Source organism: Microtus oregoni, unplaced genomic scaffold (assembly GCF_018167655.1).
Source record: "Microtus oregoni isolate MIOR12 unplaced genomic scaffold, Mior012 000000F_ref0000247, whole genome shotgun sequence".
Taxonomy (NCBI): Eukaryota; Metazoa; Chordata; class Mammalia; order Rodentia; family Cricetidae; genus Microtus; species Microtus oregoni.
In genome coordinates, this window is record NW_024543059.1 from 90,151,682 (window position 1) to 90,170,076 (window position 18,395).

At 36.7% G+C, this 18,395-nt stretch overlaps 1 protein-coding gene and 1 pseudogene across 1 annotated transcript; both read right to left on the reverse strand.

The window, feature by feature from the left end:
- Positions 1-2,724: 2,724 nt before the first annotated feature.
- On the reverse strand, positions 2,725-3,359 carry LOC121452033 (annotated as a pseudogene).
- Positions 3,360-15,333: 11,974 nt separating this feature from the next.
- On the reverse strand, positions 15,334-15,838 carry LOC121450856 (40S ribosomal protein S23-like). The gene has a single exon (XM_041656201.1). It carries the CDS (start codon positions 15,803-15,805, stop codon positions 15,374-15,376), a length of 432 nt encoding a protein of 143 aa, XP_041512135.1. The 5' UTR covers positions 15,806-15,838; the 3' UTR covers positions 15,334-15,373.
- Between the last annotated feature and the right edge of the window lie 2,557 nt (positions 15,839-18,395).

The following is an 18,395-nucleotide window of genomic DNA, read 5'->3' on the forward strand; positions in this document are numbered from 1 at the left end:
AGATAACATCTGCACCCATTTTAGCCTTGATTTGATCTTTCAGAGACTTAAAGTGGGATTTTCTGTGTTCCAAATTAGTATATTTTATTAGCTATCACTCAGGCCTTGAAAAAAATCTAAAACTCGAAAAATAATTTTGGCTGAGCTCCAAATTTACTTCCCTGGTGACTTTTGATACACTAACCTTAAATATTATCAAGATCTGAAGTAAAGGAAAGAAAAATTGTGCTTCTTTGGTTGCCTTCTCTGGTGTTTACATAATTCAGCTCAGAATGATTTGAAGCCTTGATAAATTTTGTATTTTGAAATAGTGGACAGTATATTTGAATTTCTTGCAGTATTTGATTCACTGAAGTAGTATTTATTAAGCAGTTAATGTGTAAAAGTAATTGTGGATAAAGGGATAAAAGAGCAGAAAAGAAAATATGTTGGCCAACACCTCTTTGTGGGCACTACATTCTTACTATTTTAACTGGCCGAGCATCAAATCAATATGAACAAAGAAGAAAAGGATTCAGAGATAAAGTAATGGATAGACTAGATGGGAAGGAGTGTCTGAGCTGGGGACTCAACCACTACTGAACTTTTGCTGTATTAACTTCCTTTTCACCAGTGTTTTCTTCTTTTTCAGTCTGGGATTCAAGATCAGACATGTTTAAGAAACCTCCTAAACCAGCGGACCCCTCACTCTCCATCTCTGTATCTCCAGGGACTCCTTGCCAATGAGAGACTAAGCTGAACATGGAATCACCTTTTTCTGTGTTGTTCAGTAGAGTGCTCAGATACACTATTTCTCTCAGAAATCTGAAAGTTTTGCTTTCAAGTGAAAACATGTATGCAGAAATTTATTTTCCTTCTTTAGACTCATAGTATAGACAGATACAGTAGAAAATAATTATGCAAAACTTCTTTGCCTATACTATATGTTTCTCTATAGCAAAATTTCTCTATTTTATTTTTGAAGAAATTGTCCCCCAATATTCTAATGTGTGTGTATTAATTATCTCCCTTCTGTCTTGAACAAATTCCATCTGTAATTTTACTATCATCATTACAAAAGGACATCTTTGAGAAAATCATTGTTATCCCAGGAATACAGGCAAAATGATATAAGAGATTAAGGAAAATAACAGAATTTATGTATTTCTTATAGAAAGTCTTTGAAAATAGGAGAAACTTTCAACATTTTACTTTAGGTTAAAAGTAATTATCCATGGAGATTAATATTGGTATGTGTGAGTTCTAATCTTTGTATAAAACAGACTGGAAGGAAAATTGAAGAAAATTGTATTTTATGAACAATTTAGTTCATACACTATTTGTACACTCAACTTCAAAAACCACTGAAATTCTGTATAGTATTGGATGCACTTGAACAAGGGGAGATTTATTAAATCAGTAAAGCAAGATAAAATCATTCTTCGGAATCTAAGAAATAGCCAAATAAAAATCAACAAAGAAAAAGTAATTTAGCTTAATAATCAAAACTAATATAATAATAATGATAATAGCTGACCTCTGTTTATTAGGTGTTACATATAGTATTGGGTATAAGATTTATCGTCTTGATTAAATCCTCTATGCCCATCAGCACCAATTTGCACATGAGAATACTGAACTGTAGAGATTTTTGCATGGTTATAAAGAAATATGATTTGCATGGCTATAAAGAAATAAATTTATTAATATATACCTCTCATAAGTTTTCATTTAGTTACAGCAGTTGAATATGTGTAACAGTGTTTTAAACTGTTATATACTGATTCCTAAGGAGAATGGAGTACTTCTATCCCTTGTTAATTAAGAGGAATGCAAGAGAATAATTTACATCCATTTCCCAGGAAATGTTGCATGTTAAAATCTAGTTCTTCAGTTCACATTTGTATTCGATAATATTTTCATTACAACTATTATAACTTGGCCTCGCTATATATTAATTTTTTTAATCAACGTCTAGTAACATGAACTGCTTGGCCATAATTAAGCAATATGACATGACAAGCTGCGCCTTTCAGTATGGTTACTGGATTTTATAATTTCATAATAAACTCTAGTGATGTTCTATATTCATTATACACATTAATAGATTCTGTACACATTTAATTATCCTTTATATTGATATTCCCATAACTTTTAAGCAGTTCTGCTTGAATAATACCAGTATTTGAACACAAATTTACTAACAGAACAACAATATTCAAATAATCAGTGCTGTATACTAGGATTAAAGCCACTTTTTGGCCAGTGTACTTTTTTACAGCTACATAGTTGTAGGATTAATGATTAGATAAGAACACTATGAACAAATGTATTTACACATATTAAAAACATATTATCGTATACATCATAATATTATGTATGAACAAATCACATAAATAACAAATAAATGCTAATTGTGATTTTTGAATAGTTAACTACTTAGATTTAATGGATGTATCCAAAGAAGCCATCAAAAACAAAGACATTTGTTCTAAAAGTGAAAACCATAACAAATTTAAAAACTATTTATACTGTGTCCCTTTTCATTGACATACTCTGACTAGAGATAAATTCTCTACAAAATATTTTTAGAAAATTATGCTCAGATATAATTACAAAAATGATAATCACTAAACTTTATGTTGGTGAATTTTTAACCTTTTTAATGTTTTTATCTTTTATTTTATTTTTATTGTATATGACTACAATGGTTTTTGTTGTTGTTGTTGTTATTGTTGTTTTTTTATGAATGACACTTTATTCAGTCATTTTCTTTACAACTGAAACTCTGGGAATTCAAAATTAACATCCTTGCCTGTGAGCTTCTTATACACACCGGAAAAAGTTTCCACCTTGTGCTCCACGTTGTTCTGCTGTGCTTTGTCTAAATGAACCTTTATGAGCCGGCTGCCATTCAGTTTCACACGGATCCTCTTTCCCACAATCTCACTCAGGAAGACCAAGTCCTCAAGGATGGCGCTGTGCACTGCGGTGAGCATGCGGCTTCTGGGGCGCTTCTGCTTATTTTTCGTATGGCTTTTCCGAGTTGGCTTGGGCAGAATCCCCCTCTGAGCAATGAAGAAATGAAGACTAGGTGTTTCCCGCTGAACCTTTTCTCCAATTCACGAACCAGCTGGTCTTGGATTTTTTTTTTTTTTTTTTTGGAAGGATTTCAGCTGAGGAACTAGTACAAAAATTATGATGGCTTTCCGGCCACCACCAACTTCAATTTCCTTGGCCACAATGATGTTGAGCTCCCGCAGCTGCGCCTTGAGATCCGAGTTCATCTCCAGCTGGAGCAGCGCCTGAGAGATGCCGGACTCGAACTCATCCCGCTTCTCCCCATTGGGCTTGACTATCTTGGCGCTCGAGCTGACCATGTCTCGCCCTTACGGAGTGCCAGCTTGGAACAAGGCCCAGCTCTCGCGAGAACTGCTCATATCGACTATAATGTGTTTTAATCATCCTTCCTTTAATACCTTCTGAAGCTTGAGTAAAGTCTCTCCAATGTGTTTCATATGAATTTCCTTGCTAGGAAAGGAGTCTTCATGCTTTTCTAAATTTACAGATATACGTAAGACTTAAACTGATTTCAGGAGAAAAGCGAGCTTCAAAGGAGCCTGTTGGAAGCAGTTCTACCAACAGTAAACCTCAATATTCTGTTTTCCCATGAATAGTAAAAGTGTGTATAACATTCAATTTGGGTGATTTACAATTTTTTCCTTTTTTGAAAAAACAGAATTTTGAAAATGTGAAGGAAGGTATTCAACGTAGTTTAATAAAATAAAATGTTAAATAATTGACCTCTGGCCTAGTAATTCCTGATACATTCAGACTAGGTATATTTTATGAGCCCTTGGATTTTTGTCCCCATCGACCTCTAAAGGTCATGTGAATAAATGATTTAATGTTGGCTGCATCATTAATGCCTCAAATTGCTCCCACAGATAATTTCTTATTATGTGAAATCTTCTAGGTACAATGCCCATGTAGGCAGAGGTTAAGCTACATCTATTTTGAGGGGAATACTTATCTACAAATAATGTGTTACATTGAGATTGTACAATTTTTAATTAAATATAACTCTCAAATTTTGTGATTTCCCTGCAGTACTCTAAAACTCCTTTTGTAATCACCAAGACAGACTGCTTACCATATAGTTTTATAGAATAACTTGGTATTACAGAAGTTTGTCTTCTAGTGTACATTTGTCAAATATGCTGAAAGGACAGTATGAATTTTCTTGGGTTTAAAGAGAGGAAGCTAATTCAACATTTTAAAATATCTTTATCTTTTTTTTTAAATAATCCCTGATCCCTATTAATGGAATACTTTAGAGGGCACTTAAGTGAAAGTAGACCTCAGTTTTCAATGCATTACAACTCTCTTTTCTTCCCAGAAAATAGAATCTCGATCCATTTCCATCCTTATAAATTATAAACATACACTATCCCTTGTAACTGCACCAAAGCAGCATTCTTGGCTTGTCAGGTATTAATGGTGGCTCGTCTGTCTGCCCTTCAGCTGAGACATCAAACTGAGGTCTCATTCTATAGCTTCTAGAAGCTCCTGAAGGGGAATTTAAAAAAAAATATCTCACCATGTTTTTCTTCAGAACAACCTCGGAGTCTTGTCCTTCGTTTTCAAAAATTGTACATGGGAGGCTGTGGTAAGTTCATACTTCAAAGCTGAAGATGCCAATTTGGCTTTTATAGGGAGTGGAATTCCCAGGGTAATTTTAAAATTTGACTTTAAGATGTTTTGAAATGATGAAGGCTAGTATAATATCATTTGATTCTGCTTCCTGATACTATCAGGAAAACAATCATATCTATGATACATTGAACAATAGCTTCTAATATACTTACATTTTAAAAAAATACCCATAAAAGCTTACCTTTCAAGAAGTTGTTAGCTAGGTAAAAATGACATGGAGCATAGAAGCTCCCAATCATAAGAGATTACTTGTATGTCTAACATGCCATGTTAACTCTGAAACTTAGAAAGCAGATAGAAGTATTTGAGAAATTCAAGCATGACCTCATTTGTTCCATTCCAGTTTTTTCTTTATATAATACTTGAATCATGCATGCAATACTTTTTAAAGTTTTCAATTAATAATTTTCAAACATAAAAGTCAATGGAATATACATATTAAATATTAGATTTATAGCATAGTATTTTTATTTTTTCTTTGACTGTAGCCTCATTTATATGTGAAATACAAAAATTCACTTTTAGGAACAAAGAATAAATAATTATCCTGAGTTGCAGGGAATGGAAAAGTATACCAAGTGGAGAAGTTTCAGTCAAAGACACAAAATCTGAACTAGACAGAAACACAAAGTTTAAGAGAATGACCATTCAATACAATGGATTACTGCCATGCTTCATAGTCTTGAAAATAGTTATTAAAAGATTTAGGTGTTTTTATTACCAAAAATAATTACACGCTATAATTGGTATGATAACTGACTTGATCTAGCAACTGAAAAATCTATGTATAGACCAAGATACTTTGTTGTATTATTTCACAATATACTATACAAAATTTGTCAATGTAAAAAGTGGAGCAAATTTTTAAAAATTGGAGTGAAAGAGCATTTACTGGAACAACTCAAAACACACTTCTTTTGATTCAGTGAAGAAAATCAAGCTCTTCAAGAATATAGATTTGATTAATTTTTAACTTGACTACCGTAAGTGAGAAATTGTGTTCTCCCATGGCTTTATGACATAAAACAGAAAAATTAAAGTAATTAACAATTCCATTTATCTCTGCACACAAATAGTCAAAGGCAAATTCCTCTAGAGCAGATTCTCATTTCCTTCTATTCTCCCAGGTAACAAACATCGCACCTGCCGTCTGACACACAGTTGGTACCAAAGGGCTGTGAAGTGTCCTCAAGCATGAATGAAAGAGATCTGGAGCTTTTATTTTTAAAGAGCCCTGTTTTAAATAAAGCTCTAAAGACCAAGAATCATAAAATCAAAGAAGGATAGATTTCTTCAAATATTCGTTATCTCAGAAAGACACCACAATGTCTTTAAGAAATCTCAGGAGAAAGCTCTAGAGCTCAGTCAGCAGTTGTAGACCATGTCCTTTGGGCATCTACAATAAGAGTGAGATCACTTTTCTGATCTGTATCAAATAGTGCGTGATATTTTGTATTTCTTTCTAGTGACGATAAGAAATACTAAACATAACTTTCAGCTTTATAGAACAGCACATTTCAGTGAGCACTTAAGGAAAGAAGAGGATTTCTTCTTTGCCATCACTCTGTCTGCTCTGAGTATTCAAAGTGGACAACCGGTCCAAATCCATGACTTCTGGCTACTGGGTTCAATTCTATTCTTCTACTCCCGGGCAATAAATAAGCTTTGTGTGATTTACATATACAGGATTGCTGTAATCATATGAAGACAGATACTCTGGAGTGAAGTAGAGAGACATGTATGTTACTATTACTAGATTCTTCCTAAATGGTACTAGTCTTGATTTCGAATTCATGAAATGATCTACATTATTCCAGCCTCTGATATTTAAAACACATAATCAAACTAAAATTAGATGCTATCTATTTTCTAAGGACCAAATCAGTGATACAAAGCTGAAAGAATTTCCAAACATTTTAGAATGATTTCCTCCAGGGAATAGTGTGAAAGAAAGGATAAGGGCCCTCTATGTGACGCAGGAGTTCAGTATCCACAATTGCAAACATAACTACAACAGACAAGTAGCTATTTCTACTACATCACAGTTCTTTTTATAATTCTCAGTGTAGCGATCATGGTGAGAGACTGAATACAAACCTGTCAGGTGAAGCTCTAAGAAGGTGGGGAGCTTTCTGTGAAAAAACATTTTAAGAACACTTAATATTGAAAAATAATTGTATTATAAATATTTCATGCTGAGTTTGATTTTTCCAATATATGATCTCCCATGTGGAAATAAATTAGGAATTTTTGAAAGCTGCATGAACATTTTCAAGTTACTAGCAGAAAAAAATATATTAATGGTACCCAAAGAGTTTGAACAATCAATAATTTCTAAGAAAAAAAAGACCTAATTCAGGACAAGCATATAAAAAACAGACACTTGTATGTTCAATAACTGAGTGAAAAGAAACAGATATCAATTGTGCTTTTTAATGGAAAAGTAAAAGGTGTCCCTGTATAGACAAATCCATTAGTAAATTGATGAAAATCCTCCATCCCAGAGTTTGGAAAATATTGTAGAAATGTTGCCTACTCTGCTCATAAATAAGTATAATGCTATAAATATGACATATGAACAATGAGAAAAAATCCTGTTACATAAAATTATGGAAATAATGGTGATATGAAGGAAATTAATAAGTGAATGAGGATTAAAAGTACATTGTTTTCAGAAGGCCACTGTTATAAGGAATGGTGAAAGATTTTAGTCATTGCTATATTCTCTCTGAATGTATTATGGTAAAGAGATATCTAGAATGAACTGAATAAATAAATACACGTGTACCCACTCACAGAATCTAAGGAACAGATCAAGGTTTAAAAAAAAAATCACTTGGGTACATAGAAATCGAAATGTACTAGCTAGAGGAGCAGAGATTTGGATCCAGGTCATCTGAAGTCAGAATCTTTTTATTTTATTTTATTTTATTTTATTTTTTTTTATTGATAAAAGGAAAAAGTTTCAGCCTCCTCCCAGCCTCCCATTTCCCTCCCCCTCCTCCCACTCTTCTTCCCCTCCCCCCACTCCTCTCCCCCTCCCTCTCCAGTCCAAAGAGCAGTCCGGGTTCCCTGCCCTGTGGTAAGTCCTAGGTCCTCCCCCCTCCGTCCATGTCTAGGAAGGTGAACATCCAAACTGGCTAGGCTCCCACAAAGCCAGCACATTAAGTAGGATCAAAACCTTGTGCCATTGTCCTTGGCTTCTCATCAGCCCTCATTGTTCGCCATGTTCAGAGTCCAATTTTATCCCATGCTTTTTCAGTCCCAGTCCTGCTGGCCTTGGTGAGCTCCCAATAGATCAGCCCCATTGTCTCAGTGGGTGGATGCACCCCTCGTGGTCCTGACTTCCTTGCTCATGTTCTCCCTCCTTTTGCTCCTCATCGGGACCTTGGGAGCTCAGTCCAGTGCTCCAGTGTGGGTCTCTGTCTCTATCTCCATCCATCACCAGATGAAGTCAGAATCTTATCTCATGAAATAGTTCAAAACTATGACACTAAATGTGTGAAACAAAATCCTTGTCACTTCACTTAAATCCCTAAATGCACAAGGATGAGCTTGGTTATTTGAAAGAAAAAAAAAAGCGCTTTTCAAAGAACTTGTATAAAACCTATACAATAAATGAGCAACTTAAATAAGAAGAACTCAATTATTTTCATTAAATGTACTATAATTAAATGCTCTCTTCTTTGCTCAGACTCTGAAAAGATGCACGGAAGTTTCAAGTATCAGGACCTCGGACCCCCAACCTGCAGTGTTAAGAGATGCAGAGATCTTTAAAGGGAGTAACATACTCAGAGGCCACTGGGAACACTGGCTTTTCATTTGATGAAGATACTCCTCTTAGATCCCCACTTTATCCAAGAGTTTCATCTCTCCAAGAGTTTCATCTCCACATACCTCTCATCTGTGATAGCAAAACTAGCCCAAATCAATGCTCTACTCTTGAGACTTTAGTAAACTTTTCTTTATTATATCTACATCTCATTACAGAAGTAGAAGAAAGACTAATAATGAGTTTGTTCTATAATAATAAAGACTCATTTCTACTAAAGTTGAAATTCTAAACTTATGATAGAAAATTTCAGTTGTTCACAAAAATTAGAAGGTAGTAAATGAATAATCATCACAAATCATTTTGATCATTACAAATGATCAAAATTTAGATATTAAATGAATTCTGCATGCCTAGTCAAGAATCTATATCTATAACTCTCTCTTCAAATTTCAGACATCTTAGAAAAATTATTCAGAGATCATTGTGGTAGAGGGGACAGAAAGATTATAAGATCCAGAAGATCAGGGAGTTTGCTATCAGATTGTGTCTCTAGAAATGTCCAAAACTATACTCATGAAGTTTAACCAGACCAACATGACTACTCAAGTATGAACTGAACATGGCTGACATCAATAGTCATGCCAAAGTGGATAAGGAAAACCTATGACTCTCCTACCATGTACAAAGAACTGTAGCCAGCTAAGAAGTGCTGAGAGTGCTAGAAATAGTATTATTCATGGAAGAAGACACCAATTGATTATCTGACACCAAATGGTCAGCATTGAAAACATGGTGCAAGTAATACTATATGGACCAAGTAAGTTAGATTTCATAATGTATATGTATATACATATACATAGAAGCCATAAATAACAACTTGTAAAAAAAGAGGGCATTGAGGGAGAGAGTAATGAGGATATTTAAAATAATTTAGAAGGAAGAAGGGAAGGGACAAATATTATAACTATATTGTAATCTTTTTTATTTTTTTTATTGAAAAAAAATTTCTGCCTCCTCCCAGCCTCCCATTTCCCTCCCCCTCCTCCCGCACCTCTGCCCCTCCCCCCACTCCTCTCCCCCTCCCTCTCCAATCCGAAGAGCAGTCAGGGTTCCCTGCCCTGTGAAAAGTCCTCCTCCATCCAGGTCTAGGAAGGTGAACAACCAAACTGGCTAGGCTCCCACAAAGACAGAACATGAAGTAGGAACAAAACCCCGTGCCATTGTCCTTGGCTTCTCATCAGCCCTCGTTGTCCACCATATTCAGAGAGTCCGGTTTTATCCCCTGCTTTTTCAGTCACAGTTCAGCTGGCCTTGGTGAGCTCCCAATAGATCAGCTCCACTGTCTCAGTGGGTGGGTGCTCCCCTCGTGGTCCCGACTTCTTTGCTCATGTTCTCCCTCCTTCTGTTCCTCATTGGGACTTTGGGAGCTCAGTCCAGTGCTCCAGTGTGGGTCTCTGTCTCTATCTCCATCCATCACCAGATGAAGGTTCTATGGTGATTTGCAAGTTATTCATCAGTATGGCTATAGGATAGGGTCATTTCAGGTTCCCTACCCCCAGCTGCCCAAGGAACTAACTGGGGACATTGCCCTGGGCACCTGGGAGCCACTCTAGGTTCAAGTCTCTTACCAACCCTAAGGTGGGTCCCTTAATTAAGTTATGTGATTCCCTGCTCCTCTATCCAACCTTGTTTTATCCCAATCATCTCGTTTCCCCAAGTTCCCCCCATCCTCCTCTTCTCAATTTTCTCTCCCCTTCTCCCCTTACCCTTTCAATGGAAGAATGGATGAAGAGAGTGTGGAATATATACACATTAGAGTACTATTCTGCCATAAAAAACAATGACTTCCCGAATTTTGCATGCAAATGGATGGAAATAGAAAACACTATCCTGAGTGAGGTAACCCAGACCCAAAAAGAGGATCTTGGGATGTACTCACTCATAATTGATTTCTAGCCATAAATAAAGGTCACTGAGTCTATAATTGGATATCCTAAAGAAGCTAAATAAGAAGGTGAACCCAAAGAAAAACATATAGTTATTATCCCTGCTATGGGAAATAGACAAGATTGCTGGGCAAAAAAATTGGGATCTTGGGGGTGGGGTGGGATGGGGGTAAGGGGAGAAGGGGAGAGAAAACTATATTGTAATCTTAAAAACAAAATTTTAACCCGAGGAAAGGGTTAGAGAGGAGTGGTATAAAACATAAACTTCAAGGCTTAAAATAGCTAATATACTCTTTTTTCACAACAACTGTAATTAGCTGTACATTACAAGATTAAGGTTGTCAATATTCTTCCATAGAAGACTTATGGGACTCCCATCCCTCATAGGTATTTATACAGGGATAACTCTCATTGAGGGACTGAGAGATATTTCTTCAGTGCAGTAGCTATTGGTAATTTAACCATGGTCTGGTAAACAAACTCTCGGCCATACTCTTGTAGATAATAACAATGAAACTCAAACACTCACAACCACACACACATACACACTCTCATATACACATTATTATTTAGAGAGGAAGATATTTGTGAAGGAGTAACAAAGAGAAGAAAAGGCAAAAAGATAATAGAATAATTGGATGAATATGATTGAAATATACTATGTATATGCATAAAAGTGTCATAATTAAATCAATTATACATAATTAATACAAGATAATCAAAACTTAAATAAATACAAGTGTTTAATGAGAAGTCAGTGTCATTATGTTACTTTAATCAATTTTGATCTGCAGTCCTGGCACCAGAAATCTACTAATAGTTCATAATGAATGAACAGAGCATTAACTCAACTGTTAGAATGGAGCAAGCCTTGTTTTCTGGCCTAAGTTTGTTGTGTGGTGGAAGATGTTAAAACAAATGCACTACATGTGACCTTTCCCTTATGCTTCCCTATTTGATCAACTTTTCTATTCTGTTATTATTCATGAAGTTCTATACCACAAGAGGTGTGGGGCAGAGGACAGGGTTTTAATATCTAGAAATACAAGATGGGGGAAGAATTGCATACACTATCTAATGTTGAAATTATGTCCCTTTACTTGAATCTTTTTTCTTCATTTATAAAGTGACAGTAATTATACCTGTTCAGAGATGCTGTAGGAAGCAGTCTCATTCTTATTTAAAAGTGTTTTGTGTGGTGCTTATTAAAACCATCCTGAATGATGTAATTCAGACTCAGAAACACAAACATGGTATGTACTCACTTATAAGTGAATATTAGACATAAAGCAAAGGATAGCCGGTCTATAGTTCACCACAATAGAGAAGCTAGGTAACAAGGAGACCATAAAAGAGCTCCCTGGGAAGGGGAAACATACAAGATCTCATGAGAAAATTGGGAGTGTCTGGGGGAGGGGAGTCACCAGAAGATGAGGAAGAGGGTAGAAGGATGGAAGGAGGGGAACATGAGGGAATGGGGTGGTTGAGATGGGGAAAGGAGAGAGAGGGAGAGCAATGAAAGTGACTTCTTGATTGAGGAAGCCATTATGGGGCAAACAAGAAAACTGGAACTAGGGAAATTCTCAGGAATCCACAACTAGTACCGTAAGCAATCATGGTGAGGGTGCCTGAAATGGCTTTGCCCTGTAGTCAGATTGACCTTAATTGTCACCATAGAACCTTCATCCAGCAACAGGTGGAAGAAGATGCAGAAATCCACAATTAAGCACTGGACCCATCTTCTGGAGACCAGTCCAAGAGAGGAAGGAATGATAATAAGAGCAAAGGGGTCAAGATCATGATGGGGATAATGACAGAAACCGCTGACCTGAGCTAGTGAAAGTTCACTGACTCTGGACTGAAATAGCAGGGGAATTTGCATAGGACAACACTAGGCCCAGTGAGTGTGGGTGACAGATGTGTGGCTTAGCCAGGCTATGAGGCCACTGGCAGTGGGATCAAGACTTATCCCTAGTGCTTGAACTGGCTCTTTGGAACCCATTCTTTTAGAAAGAGTACCTTGCTCAGTCTATATATAGGAGGGAGGGCCTATGTCCTGCCTAAAAGTGATGTGTCAGATTTTTTATTTTTTTGATTCCTCACGGGAATCCTTACCCTCTTGAGGAGTGAATGGGGGACTAGGGTTAGAGGAAGTGGGAGGAGCAGGAGGAGTAAAAGGAGTGAGGACTAAGATAGGTATATAAAATGAGAAAAAAGTTGTTTAAAACAATAAATTAAATAAAAAGTGTGTTTTATAAACACGAGTTGCTTTCCTGAAGAGGGCAATATAGGAACCAACTCCTAAGATAATTTTAATTTCAAAAAATATTCATAAATCCCTTAAGATAGTACTATCGTATACCTTACTGAGTAGCCACATTCAGCCTTAATAGGAGAGCAGGTGTCTGGTGTTACTGAGACTTGATATGTCATGGCTGGCTGTTAGAGAAAGGAGGAGGAGTGAATATGGGATAAGGGACATTGCAGGGAGGGTCCAGGAGGAGAGGACAGAGGGAAGGAAGGAGGGGAAATGTAATCAAGCTGGAAAAAAATAATTAGCTAATAAAAAAGAGAACTTCATCCTGCGTAGGTAGGTATTGCTGCTCGCAGAGGCTATAGGCTTTATATGGAAATCCCAGTGCCAGTTCGGTATAGCCAAGTATGAATTGCTATTCAGGGAGCCTCCAGAAGTTCCCCAAAACAATAGAGATTATTGTCCCTGTTCTTTATCTCCCTCTAGAAATGAATGGCCACATCCTATCACTACAGTCGCAACACACTTTAGATAAAAGACAATGCAAAACCAAACTGTAACAGAAGGAGAAGGTTCATGCCTATGTTCTTGCATTTACAGTGCTGAGAATGTTCTATATAGGCTGATGGTGAGAAGCGTCATCAGTCATCTTACCCAAAGTTTGCCCTCCGTGCTATAAAACCAATCTTTCAGGCAATATATTCCCACAGCTCTAATGATGTTGAATATTTGTGAGTGGGTAGCCAATCATTTTCTGATTGAATTTGAGTCCCTTTCTATTATCAGGAATCCATATATGGTACTGTAAATCTGACCAAAAAGATACGGCTAGGGAAGTTACAGGTTCTATGAGGAGTGTTCTATTGGTTGTTTTCTAGATGAATGGTTGCCAAAATGCTTTCTAAATATGTTTATTTCTACACATAGTGCTGCTCTAAGCCTTGGTCATTGAAGATTCTTTTAATAGAAATAGTTAATGCAGATACTCAAAATTAATCAAAGCTCACTGGGTGGTATTGATGCACAACTTTAATCCCAGCACTTGGGAAGCAGAGGCAGGTGGATCTCTGTGAATTTGAGTCCAGTCTGGTCTACAAGAGCTAGTTCCAGGACAGGCTCCAAAGCAACACAGAGAAACCCTGTCTTGAAAAAAAAACATAATAAAAGTTCTGAGAGCAAGTAGCTAGTGAGTTGTCAGCCCTAACAAAGGCATCAAAGTCATCCTTCTAAAGTAGAGGTGAAACTCTAAGAAGATAGGGAAGAATGAATATAAAAAGGCAGAGGATGGAAAGGAAGTCTATGAATAGCTAACTTCTTGATACAATATAACTATTACAATCATTGACATATAGCATTGTGAATGAGACATGTGCACACACACACACACACACACACACACACACACCAGTACACAGTACATAAGAGCAGAAATAATCAGATGCAAGGAGTTATATACAGGAGGAAAAGAAGGAAAAGTGAAAGAAAAAAGAAAGGAATAGAAGAAATTAGGAAAAGTATGCAGATGTCTCAGAGAATATGGATATGTTCTAAATACATCTTCTCAGGTTTGGCATTACCAAAGAATAAGCCAGAATAAAAATAAAACAAAATATATGAAGGATGGAAGAATAGTAGTTTTGATTAAGGAATTAGCATAACTGGGAGGGAATAAAAGACAGGCAAACATGTAAGGGATAATGGGAAAAATATCACAATTATTATTTTTTAAATTAAAAAGAGATGTACATGTGAGCATAATATCTACATTTTAAACACAAACAAATAGTTTATATATATAGATGATAGCCAGATGGATGATACATAGATAGATAGATAGATAGATAGATAGATAGATAGATAGATAGATAGATAGATGATAGATAGATGATGATAGATGATAGATAGATAGATAGATAGATAGATGATAGATAGATGATAGATAGATAGATAGATAGATAGATAGATGATAAATTATAAAATAGATGAGATAATAGAAGAAATAGAGGGAGATGATAAGTAAGTGATAGATATATAGACAGAATAGAATTTTTCAAAAGTAATCAGGGATTTTTAACTTAGATCTATAAAGTTTAGATTTGGATTTCATTTTTATTCTCAAAAATATGTAGTGGTTTGGCTATGGCTTTACTAAAAAGTGAAGAAAATGACCGTGACAGAAATTTAAAGTAGTGGGAAAATGAAAGAAATATATCATCATGAAGCCAAACACAGAAGAATTGGAGCTTTGATTCCAGGCTTCATTTCCAGAAAGAAAAGATTGAATGTGCTTTTAAGTTTCTTCCCTCTGGCTTCTCTGAAATAGAACATTGTAGTGAAATCAGAGGGTCGGTCACTCGCAAGAAGACGGTTTAGCTTCTAATTAACACTGGAGAACACCGTGAGAGCACTTGCTAATTAATTCTCGGTAGAGCTGTATGTCCTTCCTTTGTCGTTTATAAATGAACGTGTTAATGTCAATGTAAGGTAATATGTTTGTAACATGAATCGGAAATAAACGAAATGCACGAGTAAAATTAGAAATTTTTAAAAGTGGACACAATTGAACTTCAGAAAAATACTGAAAAAAATTCACGTAGAGTCTTGAACCGAAATACTAATTTCAGTATTAATATAAAAGTGTTACAAGAAGAATTTTTTTTCTCAGAATAGGGAAATTTATTACTGTGCTTCCACTGTCAAAATTTAGGATCTTGGTCTTTCCTTCTTGCCTTTGTACAGGGCCAAATGGGACACGTTGGCTACTTTAACAACCTTAAAGCGGACTCCAGGAATATCACCTACAGCATGACCCTTTCGACCAAATCCAGCAACCAGAACTTCATCGTTTTCCTCAATGAAGTTCACGCAACCATCGTTGGGGACGAAAGCTGTGATCTTCTTGCCGTTCTTGATGAGCTGCACCCTGACACACTTCCTGATAGCAGAATTTGGCTGCTTGGCTTCAACTCCTACTTTTTCCAGCACAATTCCCTTGGCATGAGAGGCACCTCCAAAAGGATTGGCCTTCAGGGCTGTGCCCAAGTGGGCTTTCTTGTATTGTTTGTCATGCCACTTCTGGTCCCGTCGGTGGCTGCGGAGCTTCCTGGCAGTACGGAGACCACGACACTTGCCCATCTTGCCGACGCCAAGGGCCCGAGAGAAAGAGCAAGAATTTTAAAAGGGAAATAAGATTAAACTTATGCATGGCTTTCTGGTAAAGTCTTAATTTTAACACCACAGAGAAAATTCTAACATAAAGGTCAATGGGACTTCCACTCCAGTTTGGTAGGTTGGAGGGTAATTTCACCATATCTTCTGATGAGTTCATCCCCACAAAGTGTCTTAGATGCACCCTCCAGGTTGAGAGTGATTAAACTGACATGCCCACTTGCCAGAATCTTTTCCTCTGGGAATGAGTGTGGGATTTGCCTACAGATAAGCTGGGGCTGGGAAGGGAGCCAAAGGTTGAATAGGGCCATTAAGAGCTCCTTCCAGATTCCTCAGTAGTTTTTAATTGTGGTTCACTGTTTGGCAAGTTCGTGGATACCTCCATCGTTACTTCCTCTCTGTTCATCTGAGGGCAGAGAGGTTCCCCTGTTTAAGTATCTCTCCGCTACAAATAAAAACTCTTAAATGGATTTAAAGCTTCCCTGGTCAAACCTTTAGCAAATGCTCCCACTATCAGCCTTTAGACACAATTTGTCTGCTTATTTATTTATTCCTTTCATGCATTATTCTATTTGGTCTCCATATTTTTAAATTACCTAAATATTTTAATATCATTAAAGCTGGCTGGAGATTTTACAAAAAAATTAAAGTATAAATATTGTTGCAAAGAGGTTTTCTAGCAAAAAAAAAACTCACTTTGGTAATATAAGGTTGAAATGTGACTGAATATATCAATTATAGTTTTAACTTGCAAAATAATTCATCTCCTGAGAAAATATTAGCAGTGGATATGTTTTAATAAGGGGAAATACACAAAGCAACTCAGAAATGATAATGTATACCTAATGATGCATATCACACATGGGAAGTGCTTGTTTTGCTTTGTATTGGCAAGTGTTTTCTAAGCTGCCACTTTCATTAAGAAAGCCTATATTAACTCCAGAAATGAGAAGTACACTGAGTTTTGAATAAAATAATTGGCACAGAGCACAGTGGTCCTACCATAGCCCGTGTTCAGGTCTTGAGACACATAAGGGGCATTGGCATGATGAAATAAAATTTCAAGCCCCTGGAAGAGTTTGACACCAATGGTTAGCCACAGATAGCTCCAGCGGTTTTTATTTATGTGCTAAAAATAAACATGTTTTTCCATACTAACTAAGATATGGATTTTGCCACATTTGTGTATCCCAACACCCAAAATGGATCAGGGATGGGGATTAAGCAGAGGAAGCAAACAATTAAATGGATAAACTAATAATTGGCTTGCTTCTAGTGAGATGAAATCACACTACTACTGTGGGATGAATGCTCTTGTACACTGTAAAGATGTGTCACCCATAATGGTTTAATAAAATGCTGATAGGCCAGTAGCTATCAGGGAAACACAAATCAAAACAACTCTGAGATACCATCTTACACCTGTCAGAATGGCTAAGATCATAAACACCAATGATAGCTTATGCTGGAGAGGATGTGGAATAAGGGGAACAACCATGCATTGCTGGTGGGAATGCAAACTTGTACGAACACTTTGGAAATCACTATGGCAGTTTCTCAGAAAATTGGGGGTCAACCTACCTTAGGATCTAGCAATAACAGTCTTGGGAATATACCCAAATGATGCTCAATCATACTACAAAAGCATTTTTTTTCAACTATGTTTTTAGCAGCATTATTTGTAATAGCCAGAACTTGAAAACAACCTAGATGCCCCTCAACTGATGAATGGATAAAGAAAGTGTGGAAAATGTATGCATTAGAGTACTACTTGACTATATAAAAAAAAAACAATGACATCTTGAAATTTGCATGCAAGTGGATGGAAGTAGAAAACATTTTTCTGAGTGAGGTAACTCAGACCCAAAAAGATGAATATGGTATGTACTCACTCATCAGTGGATACTAGCTATAAACAAAGGACATTCAGCCTATAGTTCATGATACTAGAAAAGCTAAGTAATAAGGTGAACCCAAAGGAAAACATATATGTACCCAGCTGGGGGTTGGAGAGAGACATGGTCACCTGACAGGATTGAGAGCATGGGAGCAGAGGGGAAGAGTAAAGGGAAGGGTGAGGCAGAAGAGGAGGGGGTAGAAGGGGAGGTTTGATGAGAACTTGAGGGAATGGGATGGTCAAGATGGAGGGGTGACAGATATGAGAGCAAGGAGAGACATATCTTGATTGTGGGAGCCATTTTGGGGTTGGCAAGAAGCCTGGCTCAAGAGAGAAATTCCCAGGAACCCACGAGGATGGCCCCAGCTAAGACTCTAAGCAGTAGTGGAGAAGGTGCCTGAACTGGCATTGCCCTGTATTCAGATTGATGATTATCTTAAATATCACCATAGGTACCATTCATAAAGCTCTGCTTATTCTAAAACTGCCACAGAGTCATCAATATTACAAGAGAAAAGAGAACATGCAGGCTGTGCTGTCCCAAAGTCCACTGGTCCTTTCTGAGTGAGACTGTTCCTGTGTTTTTTTTGCATCATATGGAGACCCACTGAACAATTAATTCACTCATATATTGTTCTGAACGTATGCCACATAGCTCCC

What these genes read in the sequence shown, in the direction of transcription:
- LOC121450856 (XM_041656201.1), bottom strand. Translation starts at nt 15,805, where the DNA reads ATGGGCAAGTGTCGTGGTCTCCGTACTGCCAGGAAGCTCCGCAGCCAC.